This window comes from Bombus flavifrons, chromosome 4 (genome assembly GCF_040668555.2).
Source record: "Bombus flavifrons isolate JBK064 chromosome 4, iyBomFlav1_principal, whole genome shotgun sequence".
NCBI classification, from domain to species: Eukaryota; Metazoa; Arthropoda; class Insecta; order Hymenoptera; family Apidae; genus Bombus; species Bombus flavifrons.
In genome coordinates this window covers 16,459,155-16,486,993 of record NC_138445.1, presented here as the reverse complement: position 1 = coordinate 16,486,993, position 27,839 = coordinate 16,459,155, and the positions used below count along the sequence as shown (strand labels likewise).

The following is a 27,839-nucleotide window of genomic DNA, read 5'->3' as shown; positions in this document are numbered from 1 at the left end:
ATGATTGGCGCGCTTTACGCAAGATCCTTTCGCGCAATAGGATATCCGAGGACACGAGTTGGCTCGACTCGCGGATGAGTCGCGCATACTTTCACCTTTCCGGAGTTTCCGACTCTGTTCCGAACCGTGTCCCGCATGCGTACAGGGGGCTGAGTCACTTCTGCCGTGGCCAACGAACGTTCTTTCTCCTCTCTCTTTCTCTGTCCTACGCGGTAGTCGTCTCATGCTTAGGGTCCGAGAACGTGACGTCGGTCCCGAGCAATTTATGTAAAGCATTCTAGGCATGATTCACGAACTAGTTCGCGCCCTCGTGACCGCCACCGGCGCAGAAAATGCAGCCACTCTCGACAGCACGAAAATCTAGGCTCATCCGGTCGCGCAGCCGAATGCATTTCAGATTCTGCTTCGTGCTGTGACTTTGAGCCACGATTATGAGATAACGTTCCTCGGCCGAACCAACTGTCGCCCTATCCTGGATATTCGCGTATATCTTGTCATATTTTCATCGACAACTTTAGCTTCATCCTAATTTCACTCGAACCTGTCATTCTCAAATTGTCGTATGCTTTTTCTTAAGTTTTTCTCCAAGTTTTCGTAAAGTATTCCTTTCGGAATGTCTTTCCTCTCCATCGATGATCCGAGGTAAACGCTGTCCGAGTGGAAGTACGAGTATCTCACATAGTTGGGACCGGAAGAGACCCGGCAATCGTCTAATGGACAATTTTTCTGAAGAAATATCGTCGCAACAGTCGGTATCGATGCTCAATCCTTTAATATAGAATCTTGCTATGTCGTAGTTTTCAAATTACAAGTGATAAAAGTTTCGTTCGATATTGTATAGGAAGAGCGAGACGGTAGTGTGTGATTGCAGTGCAGGCTAATCGGTCGATCGCGTTGTTCGAAGTACAATCGAGAATAAATTATCGCAGAGAGAAGTACATGGGCGGACAGTGTGGCGAGCAAGGTGCTTCTCTTCATGGTCGAAGCATTGGGAGCAATGACAGAAGATGGAGCGGTAGGAATCGGCGCTGCGGGGGAAAGAAAGGTACAATGGAGGAAAAAAGAAGAAACGAAACGTCGGGAATGCCATCCTGATACCACCACCACAACCGCGTATCCTTCTTTATCCTTGTCTGCTTTTCGTCTCTTCTCTTTTACTTCCTTCCCCGGTACCCGTCCCTTTCGCATTTCGATTCTAGTTCATTCATTCTTATCTTTCCTTCCTTTCTCCATTTTCTTTCTTTACGACGCTTCCTCCTCGTTCGCGAAAGAGGTCATTTCCGTACCTTCTTCCACTCCGCTGGCTACCCTATCAACCCCTGTTTCCGGCTCCGCAAACCGCTGTTCCTCTCTTCTCCTCGTTGTCGTTCTTCGTTGTCGACTATCTCTGTTCTTGTAAATCCATCGTCTCGGACGATCTAGCAAGAGCCCGTAATTATCGTTTCTTCTACGTTTGCCCAAGATCGTCTTTCGTCGAGTCGTATTTTTCCAGGCATCTATCGTTCACCGATTTTAATCGAAAATCATCGTTCCCCGTGGCCGCATCATCGTCTCCCGCATCATCGCTGCCCTTTGTATCTAATGGCCGCGATACACAGTCGAAACAGATATATGTATCTCGTTGGTAGTTTCTTTCCTTCGCGCGTGGAAACGTGGAGCTTCCTCTTTGTCGCACCTTCCATTCACTCCCTCCCCGAATAATTCTGGATCGCGGTCTCGTTCCTACCCGCGTGTTAGGTCTCTATCCCTATCCCCGCCCCTGGCCAGAACCGCGGCAAAGCCGAATCGGATGGAAGGAAGGCAGCCAGGCAGGCCCCGCTGCCCGACTGACCGTCCTCGACGTCTGCTGTACCGTACCTTTACTCCGGTCTGCGCGTTCTTCAGGAACGTACGTGCCGTTCTCCCAACCGCGCGATTTCGCCTCGCAAAGGCAGCCGTCAACCGTGACCGGTGCAACGTGCATATTCTGCCTTTAGTTTCGAACTCAGTCGTAACAGCTAGGAAATCGGTCTCGCTGACGTATCGACGATCCAGCCAACTTGTTTCGTACTTCTTCGCATTGTTCGTTGCCCATAGAGGATTCAGTTTTTATCAACCACTTAAAGAAAAGATAGTGATATGGCCCAGCTGATCAACGTCAAACTCTCCAGATTCGACGGATCCCCCTGGGGCTTTCGTCTTCAGGGAGGCAAGGATTTTGGCACACCGCTCGTCGTACAAAAGGTGAGCTTTTTCTTTTTATCTTAGCCGACATATTCTTTAACGCGTTCGCGTTGTTTACTAATTGTTTCGAAATTTTCAACGTGGATACGTCGCAACGGATCTTTCCAAGTCCGATGGAACATTAGATGGATAGGAACGCGTTCAATTTCGAATAATCGTGTTTTATGCATCGACATTCCGGTCTTTCAGCGCCTGATGCGACTATCGTGACTTTCTTCTGGCTATCTATCGATCTGCCCGTTTCAATAAGCGTGAAAAATCGTCAGTTTTTTTATTACGATTATCAGATAGCTCGGATAAAGCGACTGGAAATCGTTTAAACTTATTGCGCCAATGAATTGTCATTATCGACGTATGATATCGACGTACGAAGATAAAGACTTCGTCTTCAACCGATTATTACTATAGGCGTGTTACAAACATTACGCAATTTACAAACATACCGATATAATTCTTGCGTAGTAAAAATCGGCTATCATAAAAAAAACTCGTGTGGACGATAAAATTCAATGAAATTCTATTCAACGAGTAGCTACGCCGATCACTGTGACGTTTAGCGGCCATGACGAATTCTCGAAAATAACAGGAGCCTGAGCTATTTAATTCTTTGAACGTATTCAACGATCACGAGAACTGTCTTTTTTCGCCATAATGGACTGTAAGCGGGGATTACGTAATAGCCTAACAAACGCCAAATTATTTCACGCGCATCGGTAGAAATCGCTGCCAACTACGTGCGAAACGCGCGGACCGTCGTCGCCACCGTGTTTTGGCGACTAAGCGTACTGTAACACGAGAAGCTTTTGGCTACTATCGCCGTGACTTTCCAGCGAATTTTCAACTTTCTTCGTTTACTTCGATGTCGATTTTATTCAATGACTCTAATTACGAAATATCATGCCGGATGTTATGTCGATCGGCGTTGTAAATTTTCCAGCATCTTGGTGTGCGTACACGCGTTCGTGTTTATTATCATTGAGCAAGAGAATATGTATTTTAAGAGCGACCTGTAACGTACACGATAAATCATCGATCGGGAAATATTTCAACTAACCACCTGTTAACGAAACGGGTGACATATAACTTAAAACACGCTGTACCTTAAGGGCGCTTTTCGCCAAACGATCGCGAAACGCAAGTGGATTCTGTTCGAACGTTCAACAGTTTTATCTTACAATCGACATTTCGAACTTGGCCTTCTTAGCAGCACGTGCTCCGTTTATTTTATGAGGCCGCAAATACGACGTCCGGCCGCCCTCGAGTTTCTCGGAAAGGAGAGAAATACGAGTTTACCGGTGTCAAACGCTCCCACCCGACGGAATTACAAATTAATCGCGAGTAATTGCTTTAACGAAGTTTGCTATTTCATCGCGGTAACCATTAGCGGGATTTATAGATCGTGCTCTCGCGTTAATCCGACGTCTCCCCGGTTCTTCGACGTCGTCAATTTCAGAACGTACGCCTCGCTCGCCGCTTTGTGACAACGACGATCGTCGCCTGTATTTACCAAACCAACCGGTCACTTAGTGGGCCTTAGCGTACGAATCTATTTAAAGGTTATTAGCTGAGTTCATCGGGTAAACATATTCGTAGACTTCTCAAGATGTTTGGCATACCATTGCCTTTTTACGCGTTTGCACGTTTAAAGAATCGATAAAACAAAATATTTTGAAACCTACGAGAAATAACGGTGAGCGAATATCTACATGGAGAAATAATCAAGGAAGGAACGTTTTTAAAAATCGATGCATCGAAGACGTTCAAAAAGAGAGAAAAAGAGGAGGGAAAAGGAGAGAGAGAGAGAGAGAGAGAGAGAGAGAGAGGTAGCGTCGCGTCGCTGGTAATCCGAGGCAAATTATTTGGGCGTTCTATTTCTAGAAGGTGCCTTTGCGAAACGCGCAAGCCGGGTCGAGCCCCGCTCGCGAAGACAACGACGAAGACGAAGGCAACGACGACGACGATGTCGTCGACGGCTTCGTGCTTCCTGGACCGCGTTGGTCACCGCGAAAATAAATTTTTCGTCGGAGGGAGCGATCTTGTGTCGATCGATAAAAATACCAATCGTCGACGTAGCACGTGCGTCTCCTGCTTGTTCGCTCGAGAAAAAGGGGAGACTAAACGACAGAAGTGTCGGCCGCGATTCACGCGAGACAGAAACGCTCTTATCGACGAGCCGCGACTACGTGAAACTCGAAACGTGCTCGTACGCGTGTAATCTTTTCACTCTGACGAACGATACAGGCGTACGTTTCGTCCGCGAAATTGACAAGCGAACTCTGATGTTTCGAAATAAAGAAATCCTTTCGTACATTTTGGTTAAATAACCGCGAGATTCGGCGACAACGACTAATTTTACATACATAACGTACGTAATATTGCAAACATAGACAGAGGTTTCGGTCTCGTAATCTGCGACCAACAGCTGCGTGTATTTGCGCGCGAGTTCCCGCGATTCCGCGGCGACGCGGTCGGGTGCAACGTGGGCGCGTTGTTATGCGATATTTCGTTGGCGACCGATGCGTACGAGTCGCATTATCGTACCGAGGAAGGACTCGACATAAATTTCTCGTGTCATTAGCCGATTATAGTGTCACGTCCATAACGCGTTTTATTAACGTTCTTTCTCCTACCGTATCGTTGTAACAACTTTTAATTACAAATCGAGATAACGAGTACAAAGAACATACACGCATCGTTCAGGGGATAGTCGATATAACTTCTTATCGTTCGCACGGTGGTGGCTCGCTTCGGCGGGGATTACGTTCGATTCGTTCTAGCCTTGTATCGTTCGCAAACTGCGGTCGAACGTGTCGTCGCGCCCACTTGACAAGGCTAGAAACTCGAACGAAAGGAAAAGATACCTTCGACCGGGATAATCGTGCGATCGTCTTTAAGGAACGGTTCGACGATAATTGTCCATGTCTGTAATAATACGTTTGCGCAACGATAAAATCGATAACTTAACTAGTATGGTCGTTAAACGCGCGGCTACGACATATTATTTTTCCAGTGGTTTCGTATGTTCAAGGTAAAGAGTACGACAATAATATTGCGCAACGATTGGCGTTAACAGGTAGCCCAGGCACGGACAAAAATATCTTGCATATTGCCTATCCGAGGAAAGCACTTCCTTCCGATAAAGGTTAACACACGAATGTGGCAATAGCTGGGCTTTTGCCAGCCGCGTGGGAAGAAAGCGATTTACAGAATTCGCCGCTGAAAAATGAAGTACCGTGGCATCGCGAAACCAACACGAAGCAAATTATGCATCGTCCCGACTAAACATAGAAGCAAATCTTCGTAAATACATTTGGCAAGAACCGCTTGGGGAACGGGCTGTAGAGAACGAGAAAAATAAACGAAGAAATGGGAATGGAGGGAAAAATGGAGTGAAAGAAAAAGAGGGACGGGGCAGGGGCGGGGAGTGCAGGGGAGGAAAGGCGAACGGCACTGTATCGAGAACAGCGATATTTTTGCTGTTCGATTTTCGTCATTATCGAAAATAAGCCGTCGCGTCGAGTCACCGTTCGTGAATTCTGTTTATGTCTACGAGGCCCGGCTTCGTGCTTAACTCCGTGTTGCACACGGTAAAGAGAACGTAATCGTTGCGCGGCAAAAGTTGTACGGCCGATTTGTTTACGAGCGATGGCAGAAACAGCGGGGTGCAAACCGCGAATTCGAAGCTGGCGCAGGATGTCGCCAGCTGCCTCGCACCGGCTGCAACCTCGTAATTCCGACGAGCGATAGAAAAAGACACGTAAGAGTTTCCGGCTTTCCACGAAGCCCGCATTCGACGAGATTTGTTCCTCGAAGCTGGGATCAAACCCGAGAAAATAGATCGCCGTGCGATCTACCACGCGTAGGGAGAGATGGAGGAAGAGAGCGAACGGCTGTACCAAGATTTGCGAGTATCAGGATCGTAATAAAATGATTTAACGTCTTTCAGAACGAAAACCGTGCTCGAGACTGATATCTGCTTGATAAATCATCATCCGTACACATCGAAGAACTCTGGCATCGTCGTAGCTCTCGTCTAAAGCTTGGCAACCGCCGACTACCTGGCAACAATTGCACCCAACGTTGTTTACCGACCTGCTCGTTATCAGCTCAAATAAACTATTCGATTATCTTCGTTCCTGACCAGCTATCGTACTCGATAGTATCTGAACTATTTGCGCGATTACGTAATTCGTGAAAGCACATTGACCAAAGTTCTTGCTTTCATGGACCCGAGAAGGTAGAGCGAAATTATCGCTGAAAAATAAATGCTTTAAACTTGGCACAATTGCCGAGAAGATTCAGGGGTCGTGCTCCTCTCGTAAGATGTCAAGAACTCGCAGATAATATTATCTTGGGTTTTTAAACGGTACATCGATCGACAGATTATTCAAGTCCTTTTTATCCTTCTACAAACATCCGAGAAGATTGACATTTTTTAAAGACGAGGTCGCCGTTGCGGAGGAAAATGCGTGCAAGTTCGTGGGAGTTTTGGCCCGGATTTTCTGGAGATACAGATTCTCAGAGATGTAGAAATCCGTTGCACACGGTACGAAAATACATTTGGCCCATGGACGGGAAACGTCGGCGAAGTTGTCGATATGACAATCGATGTGACATACGGTATTTTCGCAATTCGAATCGCCGCACCGTCCTTTCGTACGCATCGGAAAACGATCTTCGGACAAATTTATATCAGCGCGTTTAAAATACGTACGGCTTTTTAATCGTCGGATCGCCCACTCGCCGAGCAACCAGACTTGCTCGCTATACGTTATTCCTTTTACGCGTAAATGCAAATGCAGCCAAGGACACGGGCGCGTAATCGTTAAGTTTGCGATAAAAATACTCGAAACTACTCATCCGCGAATTCTTTTACGGGTTTGCAAACGTTTCTCTTTCTTTTTTAACCTTCTTCGAGACGGCATTGGTAAAAAAAATTATACGTCCTTTTGTAGAACGATCGTTGGTATTGAAATCTCGTTGGTCGACGAGTCACGTAACGGAAGGATGTTCGCAGAAGCCCGAAGATGCGACACGAAATTTTTTTTCCAATCGGAGCTTCTCTTTCCGGTGGTCGATCGTTGGTCCGCCGGTGCAAAGAGAATTGCTGCGGAGGCCGAAAGGAAGCCCGGCCCGTGGATATTAATAGAGACCGAGGCCCGGTGGCGGACGCCACAGACGAGCTTACACCCGTGGATATAAAAATATCGCTTTTATTTCTTACTGCGCACCCCTCCTCCCAATTCCTCGACTTTTTTACCGTTTTCACGACGCCATGGCGTTCTTTTATCTCGTACGATTATTGGCATGACGAGTCGCGTGTGTCCTCCTCTCGTCTTGCCACCGTCTTTTCCCCCTGATTTCTATCGGCTCATTTTCACTGGCGCGTTTCTTTTCACGCTTCCTGTATTCTGGAAATTACCTGTCGTTACACGCAACGTTGTATGTACGATCGTTAATTAGCCACAGTTCTAGAGGTAGGCGCGTAATTGGGATATCGTTCGTAACGATCGTCGAAGTCTTTCTTAGAAACGACACGTGAAAGAAACAGGAACTTCTCGGATATCGTGTTATATAGGATTTTTTTCCCTGTATTGTTCGCGAGACAAATGAGGAAAGCCAGACAAGGCAGAGTGAAATTGTATCTCGATGACGAAGTCGAAGATTTAGGAACGCCATCGTAAATGCCGATTCGATTTCGGGAATGAAGAGACACAGTGGGAGGCAGTTGTGGGAAATTTGCCAAAAGTCAGACCAGAAATCAGTCTTCTGCCGTATGTTTGTCTCTTCTAGAGTAGCATCTCTTGAATTCGTGGGTAATACGACACCCTCGCCGTCGTGATCGCATCGCTATTACGACATCATCGAACTTGAGATTCGCTTGAGAAACGTTTTTCATAGTAGCTGGTGGAACTGTAATCCGTCCGAGAAAAATGCTGTTGCATCGAGAAACATCGCACGTTGCGCGAGTCTATTTCCGCGTTTGAAAATAGCACGTCATATCGCTACTTGTATGTCATTGGAGTTCCAAATGCGAACGTCGAATGGAAAACGTAGACGTTGCCGCGATAATCCTAATCGACTACACGCGCTCCTCCGTCGCTTTCTTTATCAACCGACGAAGAAGCGAGGTGAGCTCATTCCGAGTGCTCGCTTCGCGTCATCGACGAGAGAGACTGGCGCATCTTGTGTTCGATTCTTCGAGTCGTCGACTCTATGCCGACGATTCTCTCGAGCAGCATCTAACAAGGATCCTTTGTGGCTGACGTTGACGCTCTTCCGGCTCGAGTGTGTCATCGAGCCTAATCACGAGCACCTCCGAGAATCGAATCCACTTTCACGCATACATTGCACTCCGTTTCCTGGTTGCCTTATCGAAACGCGTAATCACTTACTCACCGTTCCGAGAAGACGTCTACGTTTCGTCGTTGTTGTTGTAACGTTGCCGTCGCTTCGTCGTGATTACAGCAAATACGAAGAAGGCGATGAAACGAAGGAAAAGCGAGCGTTCGCTCGACAGATCAAATTGTATCAACGCGTTTCGACACAGTCGACCGTTTTGCATTACGAAAAATCGTAGAACCTCGGTCTCTAGAGGCATGGACGTCATCGATATTCAGCCTTCCGTAGAAGGAGGTTTACGACTCGGCTACACGCGAACGATACACTCGTCTAGACTCGTTTGCTTGGATACGTACGTACGTACGTATGTATGTTGTTACATCTTGCGCGCGAATAGCATCGTGCAGTTTGTTCGAAAAGATAAGGCCAGATCGAACGTAGGTCGATAATTTCGGCCTGACGTCACTATCTATTTCTTCTGCTTTACCTTAGGACAACAGAGGCTACCGTTGACTTTGCCTCTTCCCGCGGCCGCAAACCATTCCGACCTATGTATGCAGGAATATATAATTAGAGTGGCGCGAGTATTCGCGAATGTGGCAGATAAGTTTATCGGTCTATGCGTCACGACTATGTGGACAAAGTCGCGAGAAACGGGATGATACGATAATCGAAAACGTTGGACGAACGCGATGGCTTCCGAACGTTTCCAAGTTCCCGCGTCGAGATTCTCGAATACAAAGAATATCTTTGAAATTCCACGCTTGCATTCTACATGGACGAACGCTGAGAGTCGCGTTTCACCGGTAATTCTAATAGAATTCCTCTCTCTCTCTCCCTCTCTCTCTCTCTCTCTCTCTCTCTCTCTCTTTTCGTCGTATTTTTACACGCTGTTCCATTAGCAGAACGATTAGTACTGTTATTCGATCGCAATGAAATTCATAACGGGCACGACGTTAAAATAGCGAAACAAGAACGAGACGAAGACGCGAAAGTATCGGTGACTTATTTCCATCGAGCGCGTTCCCTTTCATTTGGTCCGATTAAAACCGGTGTCACTGACCGAGGCCCGTTCCCTGTCCACGTTTTTCGAGAGTATTGCACGTATGAACGAGCCTTAAGTCCTCAAAGTGAGAGAAAGAAAAAAGAACAGAAATGCATTCCAGCATGGAAGGTAGGATGGATCCGTCTCTGATAACCCGCCCATTGGAATGCGTACCTCGTACACCTTGGCGTATTCTCGCTCTCGGTTCCACTGCATTCAAGTGCATCTACTCGCATCGTCACACATATTTTCGGGATATATTTTTAGATACGTCGTTATTAATAATACGTTCAGTAGCTCCGTAGCTGCTAAAGTCACGAATGTTCGTCACAAATACGCGCCCCGCGTACTTCGAAACGAGTACGCTTTCGTTCAAGATCACGATACGACGTGTATTAACAGTTTAGCGAGTTTCACTTTCTATCCCGAAGGAAAATAAACCTAGTAGCGTTGATTCGATTCTACGAAATACGCGTCGACGCTCGATGTAGAGGGAAGCTCGCGTCATTTCCCATTGAACACGCCTACCGGCCAGTTAATTACGAAATTAGTATACTCCATTACGAGGCGGTCAGGCCAGCAGAGGCAAAGTATACTTTATCCAAAATTGTCAGACGCTATTATTACCCAAAGCATGCGCTGCGGCCCGAGTTGGTGTACGCTCGGAACACGTATGTCCGCGCGTACTCGTTCATTCATCGCGGTTCACGCGGTGGCAGGAGCGTTCGTAGAATGAATACACGGCCTGGGCTCCGATATGTCATACGTATAAGACTATGCTGCATCTTGATGCATTCTAACTGTTGGTTCGGCCTGCTGCTCGAGTATACGTACAAATAAGAGGCGTATGTGTTCGGGGCCTATTTTTAAACCGGTCCGAGACTATTTTTAGAGGCAGGCTTTCACGGTGCCCACCGAGCTTAACCCTGACTTACGTCCACGTCCTACGTTTTCGTGGACCTAGGGACAGAGAAGAACGCCACGAGTTCCTTGACCATTAACCGCGTCTGGCGAATCGGTATCGTTTTTGCTCTGGAATCTTCTTGCCAGTGTTCACGGAACGCGAAACACCGATGATTCCCCACCCTCGTTCGAACAGCCACGCTGTTGATAATAACGTGCACAGCAAACGTATCCAACTATTACGGCAACAACGATGACGCAACTTCGCATTCCTATTTCTGGAGGCAGACGTGCAAATCGAACAACTCACCCTCTGCCCTGATTTCGTCTTCGTGACGCGAGCTTAAGTACGAAGCCCACACGGCTGATCATTAAAAACCTCTTGCTCGAGAGCCTACGTGTGTGCGTAAGAATCGGGCCCATACTCTCTTCAACCACTGGAAAAATTATTCGTAGCTCGACAGACTGGAAATAAAAGGAACGTGGTAGCGTGGAAAAAGCATCGTTCTCCGGTGTACGAGATCCGTTAATAAAAATAACGATAATAAATCAACGAACGTACGGGTTACTATTTATAGAAAGAACTAGGGCCTGGATCGGTCTGATGCGCGTCTATTAATTATATTCGATTCCGTCAGAACATCGAAGGAAGAAAGGAGAGACGACGAGAGCCGACTCTTTAACTGTAGGAGGCTCTCTTAATGAGCTTTTCGTTTCGTTTTCTTCCTCTCGAAAGTATCGATTACTCTTAATCGCTGGCCGAAAAGAGATCAAGCGTCTCGTTCAATGGGCAAAAGCAACGAGGCAAAGCGGATCACGTATCCTCTGCGCACACTGGTTACCAAATATATTAATAGCGTAATTAACTTGCAGCAAAATCACAGTTGGAAGAGTGTGTGAGGTGTTACGCGATAAATTATGATGATTTAAAGCGACTCATTGATCACGCAAGGTAATTCATTTCCTTAATCGCCGGGCGTCTGTTGAACTTGACTAAGGCGAAGAAAGATAAAACTGCGCGATGCATAAATAACGACGATTGGCAGTGTCGCGATTGGGCCGTTCGAACCTCTGGAAAGAATTCTTTACGAAGCGTACTTGGCGATTTCTTCGAGAACGTACGGGCAGATCCGCGAGCGTGAAAGGACGATAATCAAGCATTTAAGCTTCGTGTACGATTAATGAACAGCAAGAAATAAACAGCAGGAGGGTTTTAGATCGAGCAAAAAACGTATTCTTAGACTTCAATAAGGCTCCCCCTGGTTTATCTTCGACGTTCCTGCTCGTGTTCTCAGCGAAACCTTCTTTTTTCCAACGTTCTCGCGTGAATGGATGCACAGTATCCGACATTCGAGGTGTAACGCATGCACTTAAATATAGCGGCTCGAGTCTTCTGAACCTCTCCTCGGCGGAAGACAGAGTCTGCGTATCCCTGGAAAATGGGCGCGTATCGACCACTGATTCGTCGGAATTATCATTTTTAGAGAAAAACACGATATTCGTTTGTTGAGTAAATATCGTGCGTTGCAGGTTAATACCGGATCACCGGCGGAAGCGGCTGGTTTGAAGGCCGGCGATGCAGTTATCAGGGTCAATAACACGGAGATGTACAATCTGAGGCACAAGGACGCGCAGGATGTTATCGTGAGAGCTGGGAACAACTTCGAGTTGACCATACAGAGGTAGCAACAGACGCGACTGCGACTCGAACATTTTCCGTCCGATCGGTTATTACCGTAAGTTTATCTCGTTACTGTGGTTCGCAGAGGCGGTAGTACCTGGAAACCACACGTGTCTCCGATAAGTTCGGCCCTGCCATCGCCATCGCCCACCGCAGGGCTTGGCAATATCGCTCCAGTTACGAAGACATCGTTGGCAGCCAAGAAACAAGATGGATCGCACATCGGAAGCGGTCACAACTTCAGTCCAAAGCCATTCGTTAGTGTCAATTGGTTAAAGAAGCGGAGAATTTTGGGACGCAACGCCAAAAACGATCTAACGAATGTTTATTCGCGTGTTGCAGCTGAATGGAACGGGAGACGGTTCGATCAAATCTATAGTTAACAAACAGTACAACAGCCCGGTTGGTATATATAGCGAGGAGACTATCGCGGAAACTCTTTCGGCGCAAGCGGAAGTTCTAGCCGGTGGTGTGCTTGGGTAAGATCTTCTACGATAGAACGTAACCATTGCAGGAATAGTTTTGTTTACGGTAACAGAGCCGATTGTTTGCAGGGTGAACTTTAAAAAGAACGAGAAGAACTACAACGCGGAGAACAGCGAGGTATTCAAGATGGTTCAGGAAGCGGACAAAGAACCAAAGACGCCGGAACCCGGTTAGTAGTTAATCGCGTTTAGAAATTCGAATAGCAGAGAAACATACATCGATGCCTCTTAGATTCGTGGAATTCTGTCGAATTATCGAGAACGAATTCGAGTTTACTTCTGTCTTGTTATTAATAGTTGAACGTCTTATGCAAAACGAAGCTAAGAAAAATCTCTGGAGAGTCGTAACGTAAGTAAGTTAACGGTAGTGGAGCGCAAAACGTGGAACAAACGTTTCATAAAAGGAGCGTAACGCGCGATAAACAGTCTCTCTCCAGTGATTTTTCGACTGGATCAGCTGGCTCCAGTTAGTCTGGTGCATGCCGGTACGATAACTTCTTTGCGAAATAGCGGAGCCAACTGCGCAGAGCGGCGTGATTACGCCGTCTTCGCCGGCCCTGGCAGGACTGAGGCCAGTCTCGGCGCCTGAAACCAAGCAGCAGCAACCGTCGACCCCGCAATCAAGCCTTCCACCTGGACAGAACATTTGTGCCGAATGCGAGAGGCTCATCGTGTAAGTTCGCGCCGAGGCGCATCGTCCCCTCGGTCGTTACTTTATTTCTTTCAGACCGGAGACATCGAGAACGAGAAAGGAAATAGGACCGTGACGATTCTAATAGTTGCAGCGACCACGAAACCATTTCCTTTCGACGCACGAAAGAAGAGAGCGGCGCGGTTATGCTCCGATTTCTAACGTCGAATCGGATTTTCTGAACGATGATTCTCCGCCGTCTTAAATTCTAACTGGCACCAGAAAATTCGTCCTCGTTATATTCTAAAGAGAGATCGTATCAGAAGTATCCGATACGATTTAGAAATTCGTTCACGCGCAGGATAAGAGATGACAGAGAATGTTCCCACGGAGAACAATTCGCTCGTTAGTTGTTCGCGGCTATTAGACAAATTTCTCGTATTGGTCGAGTCACAGTACGGTTTCTCTACTTCCATGTCGTAGTACCTCCGAGAACAGAGTTTTACTCGTCGGTGAGCCATGCCGTTGGCGGAAGGGCCACTTCGCCGAGATCACCCACGCCTCTATTTCATGCCCTGCACGGTATACCGGCCGTCAATTACAATGAAAGTCCGTCGTCGAAACGTCAAGTGCAACGACAGGAGTCCTCTTCTTCCTCCCCGGCGTCATCGGTTGTTCGTTGTAGCAACTGCGACCGAGTTCTCGTGTAACTACATATTTACGTGAAATCCTCTCTTCCCTTGCACGGTCGAAATGGGCCGGAGAATTTTAGCTTCTCGACGATATGTCGCTTCTATTAAGTGTCTCGCTCGTAGAAAAAAAAAAAAAAGAAAAGTAATGTCACGTATGTGGGTGTGGGTGGGAACGAGCTCGCGATTCCGTGATATTTTATACGATCATTCGTCCAAGTATTTTTGTAGCAGGACTTTTTGCTTCTTTCTTTCTTTTTTGTGTCTCGTTGCGAATCGTGACTCTCGTTCCTAACGTGACGTTCTTGGCCGGACAAAGAGTACGCAAAAATGATGGCCGCCTTGATTTTGCTCGATTGTCGTACGCTAGTATCATCCCGAAACGCTTTTCGACTAAGTAAGACGAGGATGTGCGTTTTCCGCGTTCGTCCATCGTAAATCGATGATCCGATATATATCGATGTTTGTAAACGTGCACGTTTTGTCGCTATGTATTTTGAATGGAAGCACAGAATCTGTCTCTTTTTCTCTCTCTCTCTCTATCTATCTATCTATCTCTTTCTCTGTCGCCTCTATCGTCGTCAGTATCGCTCGTTGGAAAAAGGATGTATCTTTTTATTCGCGATTCTCATTACTCGGCGGAAAAGTGTGGAGATCATTGGCAATTGTGAGAGCTTCTCTTGCTTAATTTTCATGGGAATTGATTAGCAAGATTTGCGTATGTCTGATCATTCTTCGACCACCATCGCATTTCTTCGACTTATCATTAGCATTCTATGCGTTATCTGACGAATTGTTCTGGTTACGTAGTCACCAGGATGGTATAAACTATGCTTTCGATGTTGTGACTTTTCTTTTTTGTTTTTGAACGTGTTTTTTCCTTTTTTGTATAAATGTTGTGTTTTTTGTACGTATTTTCAGTACTTTTTGTCAACATATCTTTTTTGCAAACCTCTTACACCCTTTTTAAGAGATCGAACATCTTCTAAACGTTCCGTGAATAACTTTCCCCGCGCTTTACGAACATTTCTCGTTGCGTCGTTCGATACGCATACATATTTTCAAGTATTTCGTACAATTTTTTCATCGAGTCAAGCACACGTTATTTTCTTCGAAGAGTATGCAAACGGATTAACTAAGATTCATTTCGCTTAACACGGCATCGCAACCACGAACAGACGTTAGTTTTTGAGAAACACCACGATACAACGTGACAACCCCTGTGTTCTCGGCCTCCCTCGTCGAGGTATCGAATCCCACCCCCCTTTTTTTTTTTTCTTTTCCTCTGAATATTTAGATGAAAAACTCGTGGCACATCCGACAACAATGCACTTTGCACCTATTAAAACGATCAAACGGATAAAGATATATCGTCACTTTAATCGGACATTCTCTTCCGCAGGGGTGTGTTCGTAAGGATCAAGGATAAAAATCTTCACGTAGAGTGTTTCAAATGCTCCACCTGTGGTACTTCCCTGAAGAACGTCGGTTATTACAATATCAACAACAAACTGTACTGCGACATTCACGCGAAACTAGTCGCCAGGCAAAATGCACCTGCTGGCATGGTTCCAATTACCATACCACCGTAAGTATTATATCATAACGACACGAAACCTATAGAATAACGATCGAAATATGCGCAGAATTTGAATAAAGTGCCAATTAAATGTCACAGAGGCGGAAAGGCTCCTGCGAGCACGATTTCCGCTGCACTCGCCAATGCACCGTTGTCTCCACCTTTGAGTAATCACGCATCATCGCCCCAACCATTCTCCGTAAGTATTTTTCGCCTAATCACGTCCTCGTATCCACGTTTTTCCTTTTTCTTACGTGCCTCCTATATAGTTTTTCTAAATATCGCATCCAATTTTGCTTTTCGCGCACCTAAATGACACCGAGTTGATCGTTTGTTCGCTTCGATCTTGCCTGATATCTCGGTGCATCGTTCTTTCCAATCGACTTGATTTTATTAGATTTCAAAGAATCTAGGAAGAAAACAGTTTTAAGACAATAACACGTGTGGTGTTTGCTTGGCACTAATTGCTTTTCCAGGCTTACAACCGTACGAGTCCCGATTACGGATTCCCGAATTCTCAGCTATCGTCCCCGAATAGGAACGGCTGCATCAGCAACGACAACTGCCACTGGGAATCGAAAACGTTTACGAGCACGATCACCATTCAGACCGGTTGTACAGAGGTTAGGCAATACCGGTGATTTTTATGCGACAGTAAGACCGTCGTTAAATCTCCGACATTTTCCCGAGATGTTACCCAAACGTTCTCCGATGCGAACGACGAGTCTTCATCGAGTCTCGATCGGCATCGTCGATCGCGGTTTCGTCGTCGACGAATTCAATGATTCTTGGACATCCGAGAGATCTTGTCTCTGAGTTAAATTCGAAAGTAAACAGTCGTTCGAAAGACGCGGCGAACGAAGCCAAGAAGGAATACGTATCGATATAAAAACGAGATCGAGCGAAATAGAAACAAGAAAACAAAGTTAAAGTTCGGCGAGAAAAGAGATATGAATCACTCGGATGATATTCATCGTTATGATATTCGACCTGATCGTCCTTCCGATGCGCTGTGATGTACTTCCCGATAGTAAACGCAAGAATAGGTTTTGTCAGTCGAAAATCTGAATTATTCGCGTCGGCGACGATTATTTCGAAGCTGTGACTAATTAGCCTGGCGCGACTACGAGTGTGCGTGTTGCCTCCACTCTGCCACGAATCTCTCCCCTTTTTAATTGCCACTTCCACGTGACATCGTTCTGTCGTTTTATGTATTACAGCCCACCCGCCTTGGCACTTCGCCCGTCAATCCACCCAGTTTCCGATCAGTGCAGGTAATGTCCCAACGCGACTCGTCTTAAACGTCTCACACTCGAAACCTTACGCTCGGTAAGGTACGTCCTTAGCGATCCGATGAAAATCACGCTGTCCGCGGTGCCGCTGCTTTGAATACCAGATATGTTCTCCAGAGAAGTACGTCGAAAAGTTTAAACGCAAAGAAAAAGAGAAAAAGAAGGTCGACGAAATCATTTGCTGTGTGATTCGAGCATGGAGAATATATCGCGAACGTTGTGCTTGAATTCGTAACTTTCCGTCGAGTTCGTGATTTAGTGCGCGAAAGGGTAACGTCGCTGATACCATGGTTTCTCTCAAAGTTGTCGCTTTTTTCAGAGAACGATGCCAGCGTGTGGAGAAAATTTCACTACGATCGCGATGCTGCGCGATTGCTGAGATAAGACCGTGTATATTCTGTTCTTTTTTTCTTCTTTTTTTTTTCTTCTTTTGTGTGTCGATGCAACGTGATGTCAAGGCAGCGGCGAATATAATTGTTATCAGTGTTCGTCGTACGTTTCTGACGCTAATCGAAATTCTCGACTCGTTACGTAGACGCTAGTTTATTAAACGTAGCAATATGCATCGCATTTGTCATGTTGTTTGCCACGACGCCTCACTAATCTCACATCTAACGAAATTCTACGTGTACCTTCATTGTTATTTGTTGAAATGCAAAACGTCATTGTCCGTTATTGTTCCGATCACACAACCATATTGTTAATCGTATCGTTGTACTATGATCGTGCTTTGATGGAACAAGAACGATAAATAATCGAGTATCTTCTATCATGCAGGCTCCAGCATCGAACAATTTAATTGGTCCTAAACCCTTCGGAGGATCGAGTACTACTATATCATCACCACCGCTAGCGAATACAGGAAATAGCACTCTACCACGACCTCAGAGTCAGACTGTGACCGGTAAGTTTCTTTCTTCGTAATACATCGCGGTTAGACTCGCGCTGAAGAATCACGAGGGAAAAGTGACTACGAGAATCGTCGAGATCGCCGTTTAGACGTACGTGAAATCGTTCTTCCATCTTACGACTTGTCATTACATAATTGACGATCGCGTTATGTAACTGCGTTGCTCGTTAAAACGGAAAGAGATCTATAAAAAGGATAAGACGAAAGAGATAAAAGTTGAGCTCCTTGTCCGTAGTAGCATGATTTTAGAAGTACCTCTGCTTTTCGCCTCGACTGTTACGTGCATGAAATTCCGCGTCGCGACGCCGGCATTCTAGCGATAATTACGACAGGCACGCCAGAGCCATGTCAACCCGGAACGCTAGCAGGAAACAAAAGCGGAAATTGCGGTCGTATAAATTACCGATGACAAGCTCGACTTTCTCGTTTGGTATCTGGAGGAACGATCTCTGGTCGATCGGTGTAATCCTAATGGCGGGACCCGCCTATTATCCTTGGCCTCACTATGTCTTCGATTGTTGCAAATAGGTCTCTTCTCGGTACTACCAAAGCCAAAAAATGTGCCCTTCAGAGGTACGACGATTAGATCCAAATCCTCTGACCGAGTTTCTAGCTTTGGCTAATATGCCCCATTTGGCTTGTGTCCCTCGCATTATCTTTTTTTTCTGTCTCTCTCTCTCTCTCTCTCTCTCTCTCTCTATCTATCTATCTATCTATCTATCTATCTATCTCTATCTATCTATCTATCTATCTATCTATCTATCTATCTATTTATCTATCTGTTTCTATTCGCAACTCCGTTCATTGAAGCGCGTTCACGACGATCGACGGATCATTCGAACTATTTGCCGTCACGTTTCTGTCGTTTGCAAGCTCTCTGTCGAACTTTGCTTTCATCCGCTCGTCGTTTTCACGACGTCGACGACGATTTCTGAGGGCTGCGACATTTCATTCTACATCACGAGACATTCTCGACGATCACGGTCGTCAGGGTGACACGTTTATTTGAACTTCGATCGGGGTCGTGGTGGGTCCTATGGAGCAACGACGATGCAGGCTGATCAGAAAGAAAACTGGGACGACCGAATTCGAGACCTAAATAGCGTATAAATGAGTCAAGTCTGTTTCGATAGAAAGATCTTACGTAACGATGAAGAGACTTCGATAGAGACGACTATGTGTTATTTTTCGCGATGGTATCTCCTCTGTATAAATACTTTTTATTTTTTTCTTATACTACTCGCACGTACGATATCGATAGCGAACGATATTCTATACGCATATACGAGCGAAAAGAATGGCTTAGAAATCGGAAATCGAATTGGTACTTCGATTAAAAGTCATACTCCGTTCATGCTCCTCCAGACATAATTTTTTCTTTTCTTATCTTTTTTCAGCCGGTCCATCTTTCAACCCGAAACCCAGACCTTTCTCCCTCACATTCGCATGAGTCGGTAGCTCTCAGCTACGCCGTCGTCGTCTTCGTGCTGACAGCCGAATCGAACAGTCCAATTCTATGCAAATAACTATTTACGTTCGATGTTCGCGATTCTTCTTTAATCTCGAATACAGCGATTCGAAACGGGATTAGAATTTGTTCAACGTTCACCAATTGTTCGGTTCTCCGTTTTATCGATCGAAAGAATCGGTGATTTCGAAATTAAAAAGATCGTGACTCGAGCCGTGTATTATTGTCGACAAATGATTTTCTCGTAAAGTGTTGAGAACTTACTGCAATTGCGAAATAAAGCGATAGTTAAGCCGAACAAGCGCTCTTCGCTCGATACATGTTGTTCCCTTTACCACTTCATGTCACGCACATATATATTACAATACATAGACGTATACACACGTACACGCATCTTCAAGATCCTCCAAAGTACCGTTGATTAACTACATTTTTTCCTAGCTTCGCATCGACTCCTTCGAGGTGCACTCAAGGTCGAGATGCTAACCCACAGCGCTCGAAATTCCTCTTCCCTTTTTTTTTACGATCGTCTAGAGATGCGATTGATCTTCGAATCTGTAGATCATTCAATGACAGAGTGTTCGAGTGGCGAATGATTTTGGAGAAGTGCGTCTGCTCACTCGTAACGCTTAATTAACGCGTTGATCAATCGCCTTAATCACGAGCTTTGGTTTTTCATCGCTTGAACGCAGCCAGCCGATCATGAAAATGTGTAACTTCGTGATCCTGGCTATCGTTCATTATCTTTTTTCATTCTTAAGCTGCGCTTCTTTTTATTTAGCATCCTGGACGTGCCCGCGATCCAGTAGCTCATTATCTTTTCAGTTAAATATTTCGATGATCGTCAACATGAACTTGCTTTACGATAAAAGGATCACGGGCACGTATCGGTCAATGTGCTTCTTACTCACAGCTGATTTCTTTGTTTTTCTTTCGTTCTTTCTAACACACCCAAAAACTCCCACCTACCGCCTGTGTTATCAAACGCGTGTGTCAAACGTTTTGTGTGCCTCGTGCAATCTGATTTCCGTTTGCTCGCTTCCGACCGTGCACCCGGCAAAATTCCATCGATCTCCCTCCTTCGGAACGATCCCGTGAAACATCATGATCCCAGAAAGCTCGACGGAAACCCACGAAAAGTCCTACTATTACGAGATCGTCGAGGACACCAAGACCGAGTACCGTCCTAGCTCTGTAAAATCGAAAAGCCTGACCTGGCCGCCCCCAAAACCGATCGAAGATATTACTTATCCCACTGCCAGTCCTTTGTACATCGATCCTAATCCTGCCCTCGATCGAAGAAGTAGACAAGCGGTAAAAGAAAAGAAAGCCTGCATCGAGGCCTGCGAGAGGGCGCTGACAAGGAAGAGAGACGAAAGCACAGATAGGGAGGTGGAGAGAGTCACGAAACAGTGCTATCGCTTTGAGGAAGAACCGATGGATCGAGTCAGTTGTCCAGGTCCAGCTTATAGAAAGGTGGAGCTGGTGGAGACCACCGGCAAACAGTCGAGAGGCGAGGTAACGTCGAGAGCCAGCTCGACCGACGGTGTCAGGAGATCTCTGACGCCTACCAGAATCGTTCAGCCTATACCAAAACCATGGACAGCCACCGTTACGACAGGCAGCAATCTGTACGAACAGAGTTACAGCGGGGTCGAGCCTCCTAAAGTGTGCAAGAAGTTCCATCAGAAGGAAATCTGTCAAGAGGAAAGGATATGCGAGAGGAATCAACCATTTCGGGAAGAGCATCGTTCGTACCGGGCGGAAATTTGTAGACGCGAACAGACTATCTGCGAGAAGCCGCCGCTGCCGACACAACACGTGGTAAAGCAAGAAGAAGCGAAGGAGGAGACGACCGAGATCGACAAGGAGGTGATAGACTTGAGACCGGCGGACGAGATCGAAGACGAAGGCACCGTAGGAATCAAAGGAGAACATGACTTCATAACGGAGACGTCGGAAGAAGATGTCGGTGGAATGCACGTCAAGACGAAAATGACTTTGGAGAAAACTGTCGAACCGTCACCGATGCGACCCGGTAGTCCGGTGGTGGAGGAACCTAGAGAGGAGTCCAGAGAGGAAACAGCGGAGGAAGAAACGGTGGAAAAAGAAGAGGAAACTTACACGAGAAGGACCACCACTCAGGTCGAAAGAGACGTCGAGGACGCTGAAGAAAAGACGGTCGTTGAGTCTGCCGAAGTGGTCACCTCTGCCGTGGATGTGCAGCAAATGGTAGAGAAAGCGAAACAGGAAGAAGAGGAGAGAAAGCGGGAGGAGGAGGAGGAGGAGAGACGTAGGCAGGAAGAGGAAGAAAGGAGGAGACGAGAGGAGGAGGAAGAAAGAAGAAGACGGCGAGAGGAAGAGGAGCGAAAACGACAGGAGGAAGAAGAACGAAGCAGACACGTGACTTTCGAGGAGGGTGAGGAAGAAGTGGAAGAAGTTCGAGAACAACCTCTGGGAAGGACGGTCGTTCGCGAGGAAAGAGTGACGGAAGCCGACAGCGACACTCCCGGACGCAAGAAGCTCATCAAAGAGACTTACGAGGAGATCACGGAAGAAGTGTTGGTTCAAGAACGCGTTAGAAGAAGATGCATCGAAGATGAGCGCAAAAAGAGTCTAAGAGAACAGGTACAAGTCCACAAAAGTTTGAGGGATCAACAAGCACCGAGAGATCGACGCGTATGCTCCAAGTATCCTCCAGCTCAGGAAATCATGGAAACGAATAAAAAACGCGTTCAATTTATGAAGCAGACTGATACAGGCCCGAAACCGATACCTCATTCTGCCCTTCAGAATTCGACTCCTAAAGAGTGGAAGTCTGAAATGGTGAACGCTCTAACGACCGCGCCTGATCGACCATACACGCCTCTCAGTACGTCTTCCAGCAGCGTAAAGGAAGTGTACACGGAGGAAACCATATACTTGGACCATAGGTGTCGACCTAAACCGCCCAAGAAAGAACTTCGACCGATTTCTCCGTTTCAGGAAGCACTCACGATCGCTCCGGAACGACCGTACACGCCTCTTAGTCGCGAGATCGGACCCGAGGACCAGAAAATCGCCAGTCGTTCTCAGACACCCTCGCTTTACCCAGACGGAAGCGCTCATTGTCCTCCCGCTGATATCTTATACGGCGAGGGAAGAAGCAGCCGAACGGAACCTCCGCCTAAACCGTGCACTCCTCGACCTTTGCCTACTCCTCCGCCTGATTTTCGTCTGAGAGATACTTCCCCATCTCCGGTGAGATCGCGACCTCAGACGCCGAGTAGCAAAGTTATAACCGCTTCTCTGAAGAAACCAGACACTATTCCGTCGTATCAAAGAAATTTAGTGGCCATGAGAAGAGGTGCGGTTGAAAGTCACACGTATGTGCCGAGTAGAACTCCGACTCCGACTCCAGGAAGGTCTAAATCACCTGCTCAAGGACCTCCGGAACCTCCTCCTTGTTACGTAAAGGCTCACGCACCCAGAATCAGAGAAGATCCTCCACCTACGAAGCGAAGTTCGATACATTTCCCTACTAAAAAGAGCGTGTCTTATAAAGTGGACGAGGACACCGACGACGGGCATAGACACGCCGAGTACGCTGCTTCTAAGACCGTAGGCTTCGACGAAAAACGCACCGACGATCCAGGCAAAGAACCCACGGACGCGGTTCATGCTCAGTATCAAGAGAAACGGTACATGACCAGCGAGGAAACGAGCGAGGAGAAGAAATCGGTGGTGAAGAGATCGCTCGAAGTCACCGAAGATTTCGAGAGATGCGAGAGAAGAGTTCCAGCTCGGCCTTTGCCAGAGAGAACAGAACCGCGAGAGAAACCACCTAAAGGCGTATGTGCCATTAGCAGAACGAGTCCCTCCAAACCTTCGCTACTCTGTCCCATGGTCTCGAAAACGGAAACGAGCTCCGCTGTTCAGCCAGTTTACAGCAGCTCGACGGAAGTGCGTCACGTTAGTTACGGAACTCCAGCATCGAAACCCTGTCCAGACACCGGTGTAACGGTATTACCTTGCAAAGCTCACTCCGATCAAGGTACCAAAGCAGGCGTGGTAGTGGTACCGTGCGAAGGACCGAATACTTCTTGCCAAAAATCAGGCGTATGCGTGGTTCCAACTGCCGATCGCTCGGGAGTATGCGTTTCGCCTTGCTTTGGCATGAAAACTGGAACCTGTGGCCAACCATCTGGTCGCTGCGGCCGAGAATCTGCCTGCGAGATCGATATTCCGAACTGTCCAGAGAGCGGAATCTGCGTGTCACCGTGTCCCGATGGATCCGTTTGCGTGGCACCCTGCTCCAAACCTGGTCTACCTTCATCGAGGGCAAAGCTTCCTTTCCCACAGATCCCTCTACCCTACGAGGACACTTCCACTGCCTGCTCTCAGAATAAAAACTCCTTCCAGCCTATCCACAAGCCTCGCACTAATCTGAGTGGGCAGCTCGCACGACTGACTGCCAAAACTGGCCAGAACGTTCCCACCGTGCAATTGTACAAGCCCGAAGCTCAGAGCCAAAGCCAAAGGCAAAGCTGCAGCGAGACTAAGAGTTATTGCTGCAAAACCCAAAGCTATTGTCGTTCCACCGAAACCCGTTGCCAGTCAGGTGATCAATGTTCGATTAACAACCGTTGTCAAACCGGAAATCAATGTGGAACCCAAAATTACTGTCAGGACGGTATCCATTGTGAACCCTCTAGTAATACCCACAGTTTAGTAGACCCACCAAATTTGTCATCCCACCCGGATCTAGGTACCGGAGTCGGTGGTCTCGGTGGTGCCGGGTCGAAGAGCGGAACTTTCGCTGGTAGCAGCGCGCCAAAGCGAGGAAGGGGCATCCTAAATCAAGCAACTGGACCGGGATCACGATTGCCCCTGTGCGCCTATTGCAACTCTTACGTCAGGTACTCCCCCTTTGTTGTTAGGTGTTCCGTTTGTTGTTTCTTTTTCAGTGTTTGCCGCATCCCCCTTTTATATTTTCTGTTCTCCGTCATCGAACGACGACGGTTGAGTCGCTTTTCTAGCTCCTCGTGTTTTAAATATCGATCCATCGACATGCGCTTGGGAAGGGACTATCTGACTGATGATGTTTTTAAACACTTTGTTGGACAGAGTTTGGCTACACCTTCATTGTGTACAAATTTGATCCGATCCTCTTATTAGGAGATACCGTTAGATTAGAAAATCGGTGATGTTTGCTTGTAAATACCAAAGAACGTCTGCAGTGCGTTATAATTTACGAGTATTGTTTGACAAAACTTGTTTTGTTTGGTTGTCTAATAATAACTTTAATTCGTTATCCTGTTCTGACGTGATTAACAATGTTCACTTGTTTGCACGATGTTAACAGCTAACGAAGAAAATACTAATCACAAGTCAAATGGTCTCGTCGTAAAACCAGTGTGCTGTAAAAACGACAAAGAGTGCATAAGGTTCGTAAAATAGTTGTCTTATGGGCAATCGTTCTTTGCTGTGTTACGTCTTGCTTCTTTCGTATCAAAATACTAGCTTCCATCAGCGGCTTGGAGAAATGTGTAATCATCGCGATTATTTAGGGGACCATTCATCACCGCTTTGGGACAAATTTGGTGCCCCGATCATTTCGTCTGCGTAAACAGCCAATGTCGTCGACCTCTTCAGGATATCGGCTTTGTAGAAGAAAAGGGGCAACTCTATTGCGAATACTGCTTCGAACGTTTCATCGCCCCATCTTGCAACAGATGCAACAACAAGATCAAAGGCGTAAGTTTTTCGCGAAAGCTGTTTAAACCTGTATAGCGTTATCTTAGAAACTCATCGGTTTATCCGTTTATGGTTATGATTTTAGGACTGCCTGAACGCAATTGGAAAACATTTCCACCCTGAATGCTTCAAATGTTCCTATTGTGGCAAGCTGTTTGGCAACAGTCAGTTCTTCCTCGAAGAAGGATTGCCCTACTGCGAAGCCGGTTGGTTAAACGTTCTCAATTCGATTTAAAGAGCCAACTTGAAAGCAAACACGTTAAAAAATTGAATTTCCTTTTTACGTTATTGCGCAGATTGGAACGAATTATTCACGACGAAATGTTTCGCGTGTGGATTCCCAGTCGAAGCTGGAGATCGCTGGGTGGAGGCCCTGAACAATAATTACCATAGCCAGTGTTTCAACTGCACGGTACGCAATTAGTGCGAGAATGCTTCTCGAAATAAACCGATCGATCTCTAGCGGAGAAAGTTAAAGAAACGTATTTTAATCGTTAACGGTGTGTATCTGTATGTTACAGATGTGTAAGAAGAATCTGGAGGGCCAAAGTTTCTACGCGAAAGGCGGTCGTCCGTTCTGCAAAAATCATGCACGTTAAAACCATTGATTCTTCCGTTCTAACGCACGAGGAAAAAAAATGGGGGGAGTGGAAACAAAGGAAGAAGGGGGCGGGGGCGTTGGAAAAACAAATAGGAGAAACGGAAAATATTACAAAGAAAACGCGTATCTTAGCTTTACGAGCACGTATTCTTTCTGCACGAATTATAATTTACCGTGATTACTTCTTGTTCTTGTTGTATGTTTTCGATCGACGACAACTAACCCAACGAATTGACGCTGACAAGACCGTCAAATAACCGTAGGACGATTTGCGAATATATTTATTTACGAACGAATCTAATTGTATCGATTAATTACAATTTCCCTGATATTCGAATATCTTCCGCTGCTTAGAGAAGCAGGACACCTCGAAGTCGGCAAAGTCGATCGAAAATTAGAAACAGTGTCCTTCGTACTTCGAGGATCGCAGTCCCAGAACGATCACGTTTCTCGAATTGCCGTGATCGGCCGCGCTCGTGCTCACTTACGATAAATACTATTTACATGCGCCCATGTAACTATCCAAGTAATTATACCGGCAATTACATATTCAGCTACGTTCGGCCAAAATGACAATTATCGCGTCGACGATTATCCATGTCATAAAGTGGTATCCTCGTGGCAAATAGTCGCGACTCGGTATCGAACCGACTTTATAGGCTGCTTGGTAATTAATTCCAACGGGGAAAGGGGAAAAATCTTCGTCAGAAACGAAATACAGTCACGTAATTCGTGCTTCCGATTTCGCAGATTAGAGACTCGCTTGAACGAAAGTACAGAAGAAGAACTTCCTAAGAGGTCATTGCGTCGGCAAAGTTCCTCGAGTTTCGCTGCCTCGACATTCCACGACTAATTGGTGGATCAAGCAGCCGTAAGATATCGATGAGACGCGAACTCCTTGTGCCTTGCGGTTTCGCTTGCGGCGAGTAATCACGTTTCCGTGGCGAACAGGTCTCGAATACCTCGTAAAATCGTTGCCGCAGAAAATTCTGCAACGATACAATAAACACGCCGACTTGGTCTCCTGCTCGAATCACGCAAAGGTCATCCAAGCAATTAGTATTACTGGCATTATCGCATATTTCGCATTACCAAGGTGTATCCAACACGAAAATGTCGGCTTAATCCTTTGAAGATTCGAAGAGGATTGGCTGTTGATGGAAATTGTGACAAGCGACCCTCTTGCGATCTAATTGCCAATGATTCAAAGTATGCGGAAGATAAAAGCTGCGATACGTTTGTCCCTGATTTCTGAAATTTTCCAATTTCGTCAAATTTCTCACGATTATTAGACTGTCTAAGTTGATTACTTCTTAATGTCAAATTTTACATTCAACATCTAATAATATACGGATACCTGACTGGTGATTCTGCATCGTAAGTCACAACGAATATCTATGGTGTACGTGTGGATTACCAATGAACGATAGAGACACTTGTTAAAATCTCCATACATGCGAATTTCGCCGTAAATCATCCAGCGGAATTATGCCAGTCTGAAATCAGGCGATCGAGAACGAGCGAAATAACAGGCTGGATTTCTTCCAGTCGTTTAGTCGGCCAATCGTTTCACCAAGAAGGTAGTTTTAATTTTGGCGATTGACGTTCGGAAAGCTTGTGTAAAATCGAACAAACGATCAAACACGAGGAAAATACGCTTCTCGTTCTACTTGAATAGATTTTTTAGGTGCCTAAGTTTCAGGATATGCGGCAAAATTAAAATACGAAGAAAAGATTGATTTCGAGAATCGAGAAATTCTCACTTGATAGCAATTTCCATGTAATGTTAGAAAAGGTTACCGATTTCTGTGCCATTATTACAGGCTCGTGTCGTATAGTAGCTACGATAAGATGATATATTAGGTAGCGAAGCTCGCAAATCGGAGGGAAATGTTTAAGCGTACATTGTTAATAATTTAGTGAGTAAGAACACGCGGTGTTCGCTCAATACGTTGCGTAAACGTCCAAGAAAAATACCAGGAGGAACCAATTCGATCGAAAGAATGTCCCTTCGATCCTGAAAAGCAATCCCAACGTTCGATGTTCGATCGTGATAGACCGATGCAATATCATAACGGGCGCAATTTACGATTAGCATTAATATTAATCAGATCGACTACTAGCTGAATATCGCACGAGCTTCTGTATCCGTGTTACGTGTTGCTTACAATAAACTAAAATGTTCATGTAAATTATTGCCCAGGTGTTTCTTTGATATCCATTTCCCAAAGAGATCTCCATTTGCCAGAAAGAT

At 46.1% G+C, this 27,839-nt stretch overlaps 1 protein-coding gene across 3 annotated transcripts; it reads left to right on the top strand.

The window, feature by feature from the left end:
• The first annotated feature begins 1,772 nt into the window (after nt 1-1,772).
• On the top strand, nt 1,773-27,777 carry LOC138179020 (PDZ and LIM domain protein Zasp). 3 transcript variants are annotated; one of them, XM_069111425.1, is made up of 16 exons: nt 1,773-2,223; nt 12,044-12,195; nt 12,280-12,451; nt 12,537-12,673; nt 12,749-12,849; nt 13,794-14,016; nt 15,402-15,587; nt 15,678-15,777; nt 16,055-16,201; nt 16,799-16,852; nt 17,648-17,774; nt 20,363-24,146; nt 24,798-24,984; nt 25,070-25,190; nt 25,281-25,396; nt 25,506-27,777. In XM_069111425.1, exons 1-16 carry the CDS (start codon nt 2,119-2,121, stop codon nt 25,581-25,583), a joined length of 5,790 nt encoding a protein of 1,929 aa, XP_068967526.1. In that variant the 5' UTR covers nt 1,773-2,118; the 3' UTR covers nt 25,584-27,777. The 3 variants fall into 3 exon arrangements, with proteins under 3 accessions (XP_068967526.1, XP_068967527.1, XP_068967528.1); XM_069111426.1 differs by having other exon boundaries at nt 1,792-2,223; nt 23,996-24,146; XM_069111427.1 differs by lacking the exons at nt 16,055-16,201; nt 16,799-16,852 and having other exon boundaries at nt 1,793-2,223; nt 23,996-24,146.
• The last annotated feature ends 62 nt before the right edge of the window (nt 27,778-27,839 follow it).

Coding starts and splice junctions, on each gene's coding strand:
- LOC138179020 (XM_069111425.1), top strand. CDS start 2,119: ATGGCCCAGCTGATCAACGTCAAACTCTCCAGATTCGACGGATCCCCC. Junction 2,224..12,043: donor CACCGCTCGTCGTACAAAAG/GTGAGCTTTTTC, acceptor CGTGCGTTGCAG/GTTAATACCGGATCACCGGC. Junction 16,853..17,647: donor CCAGTTTCCGATCAGTGCAG/GTAATGTCCCAA, acceptor TCTATCATGCAG/GCTCCAGCATCGAACAATTT.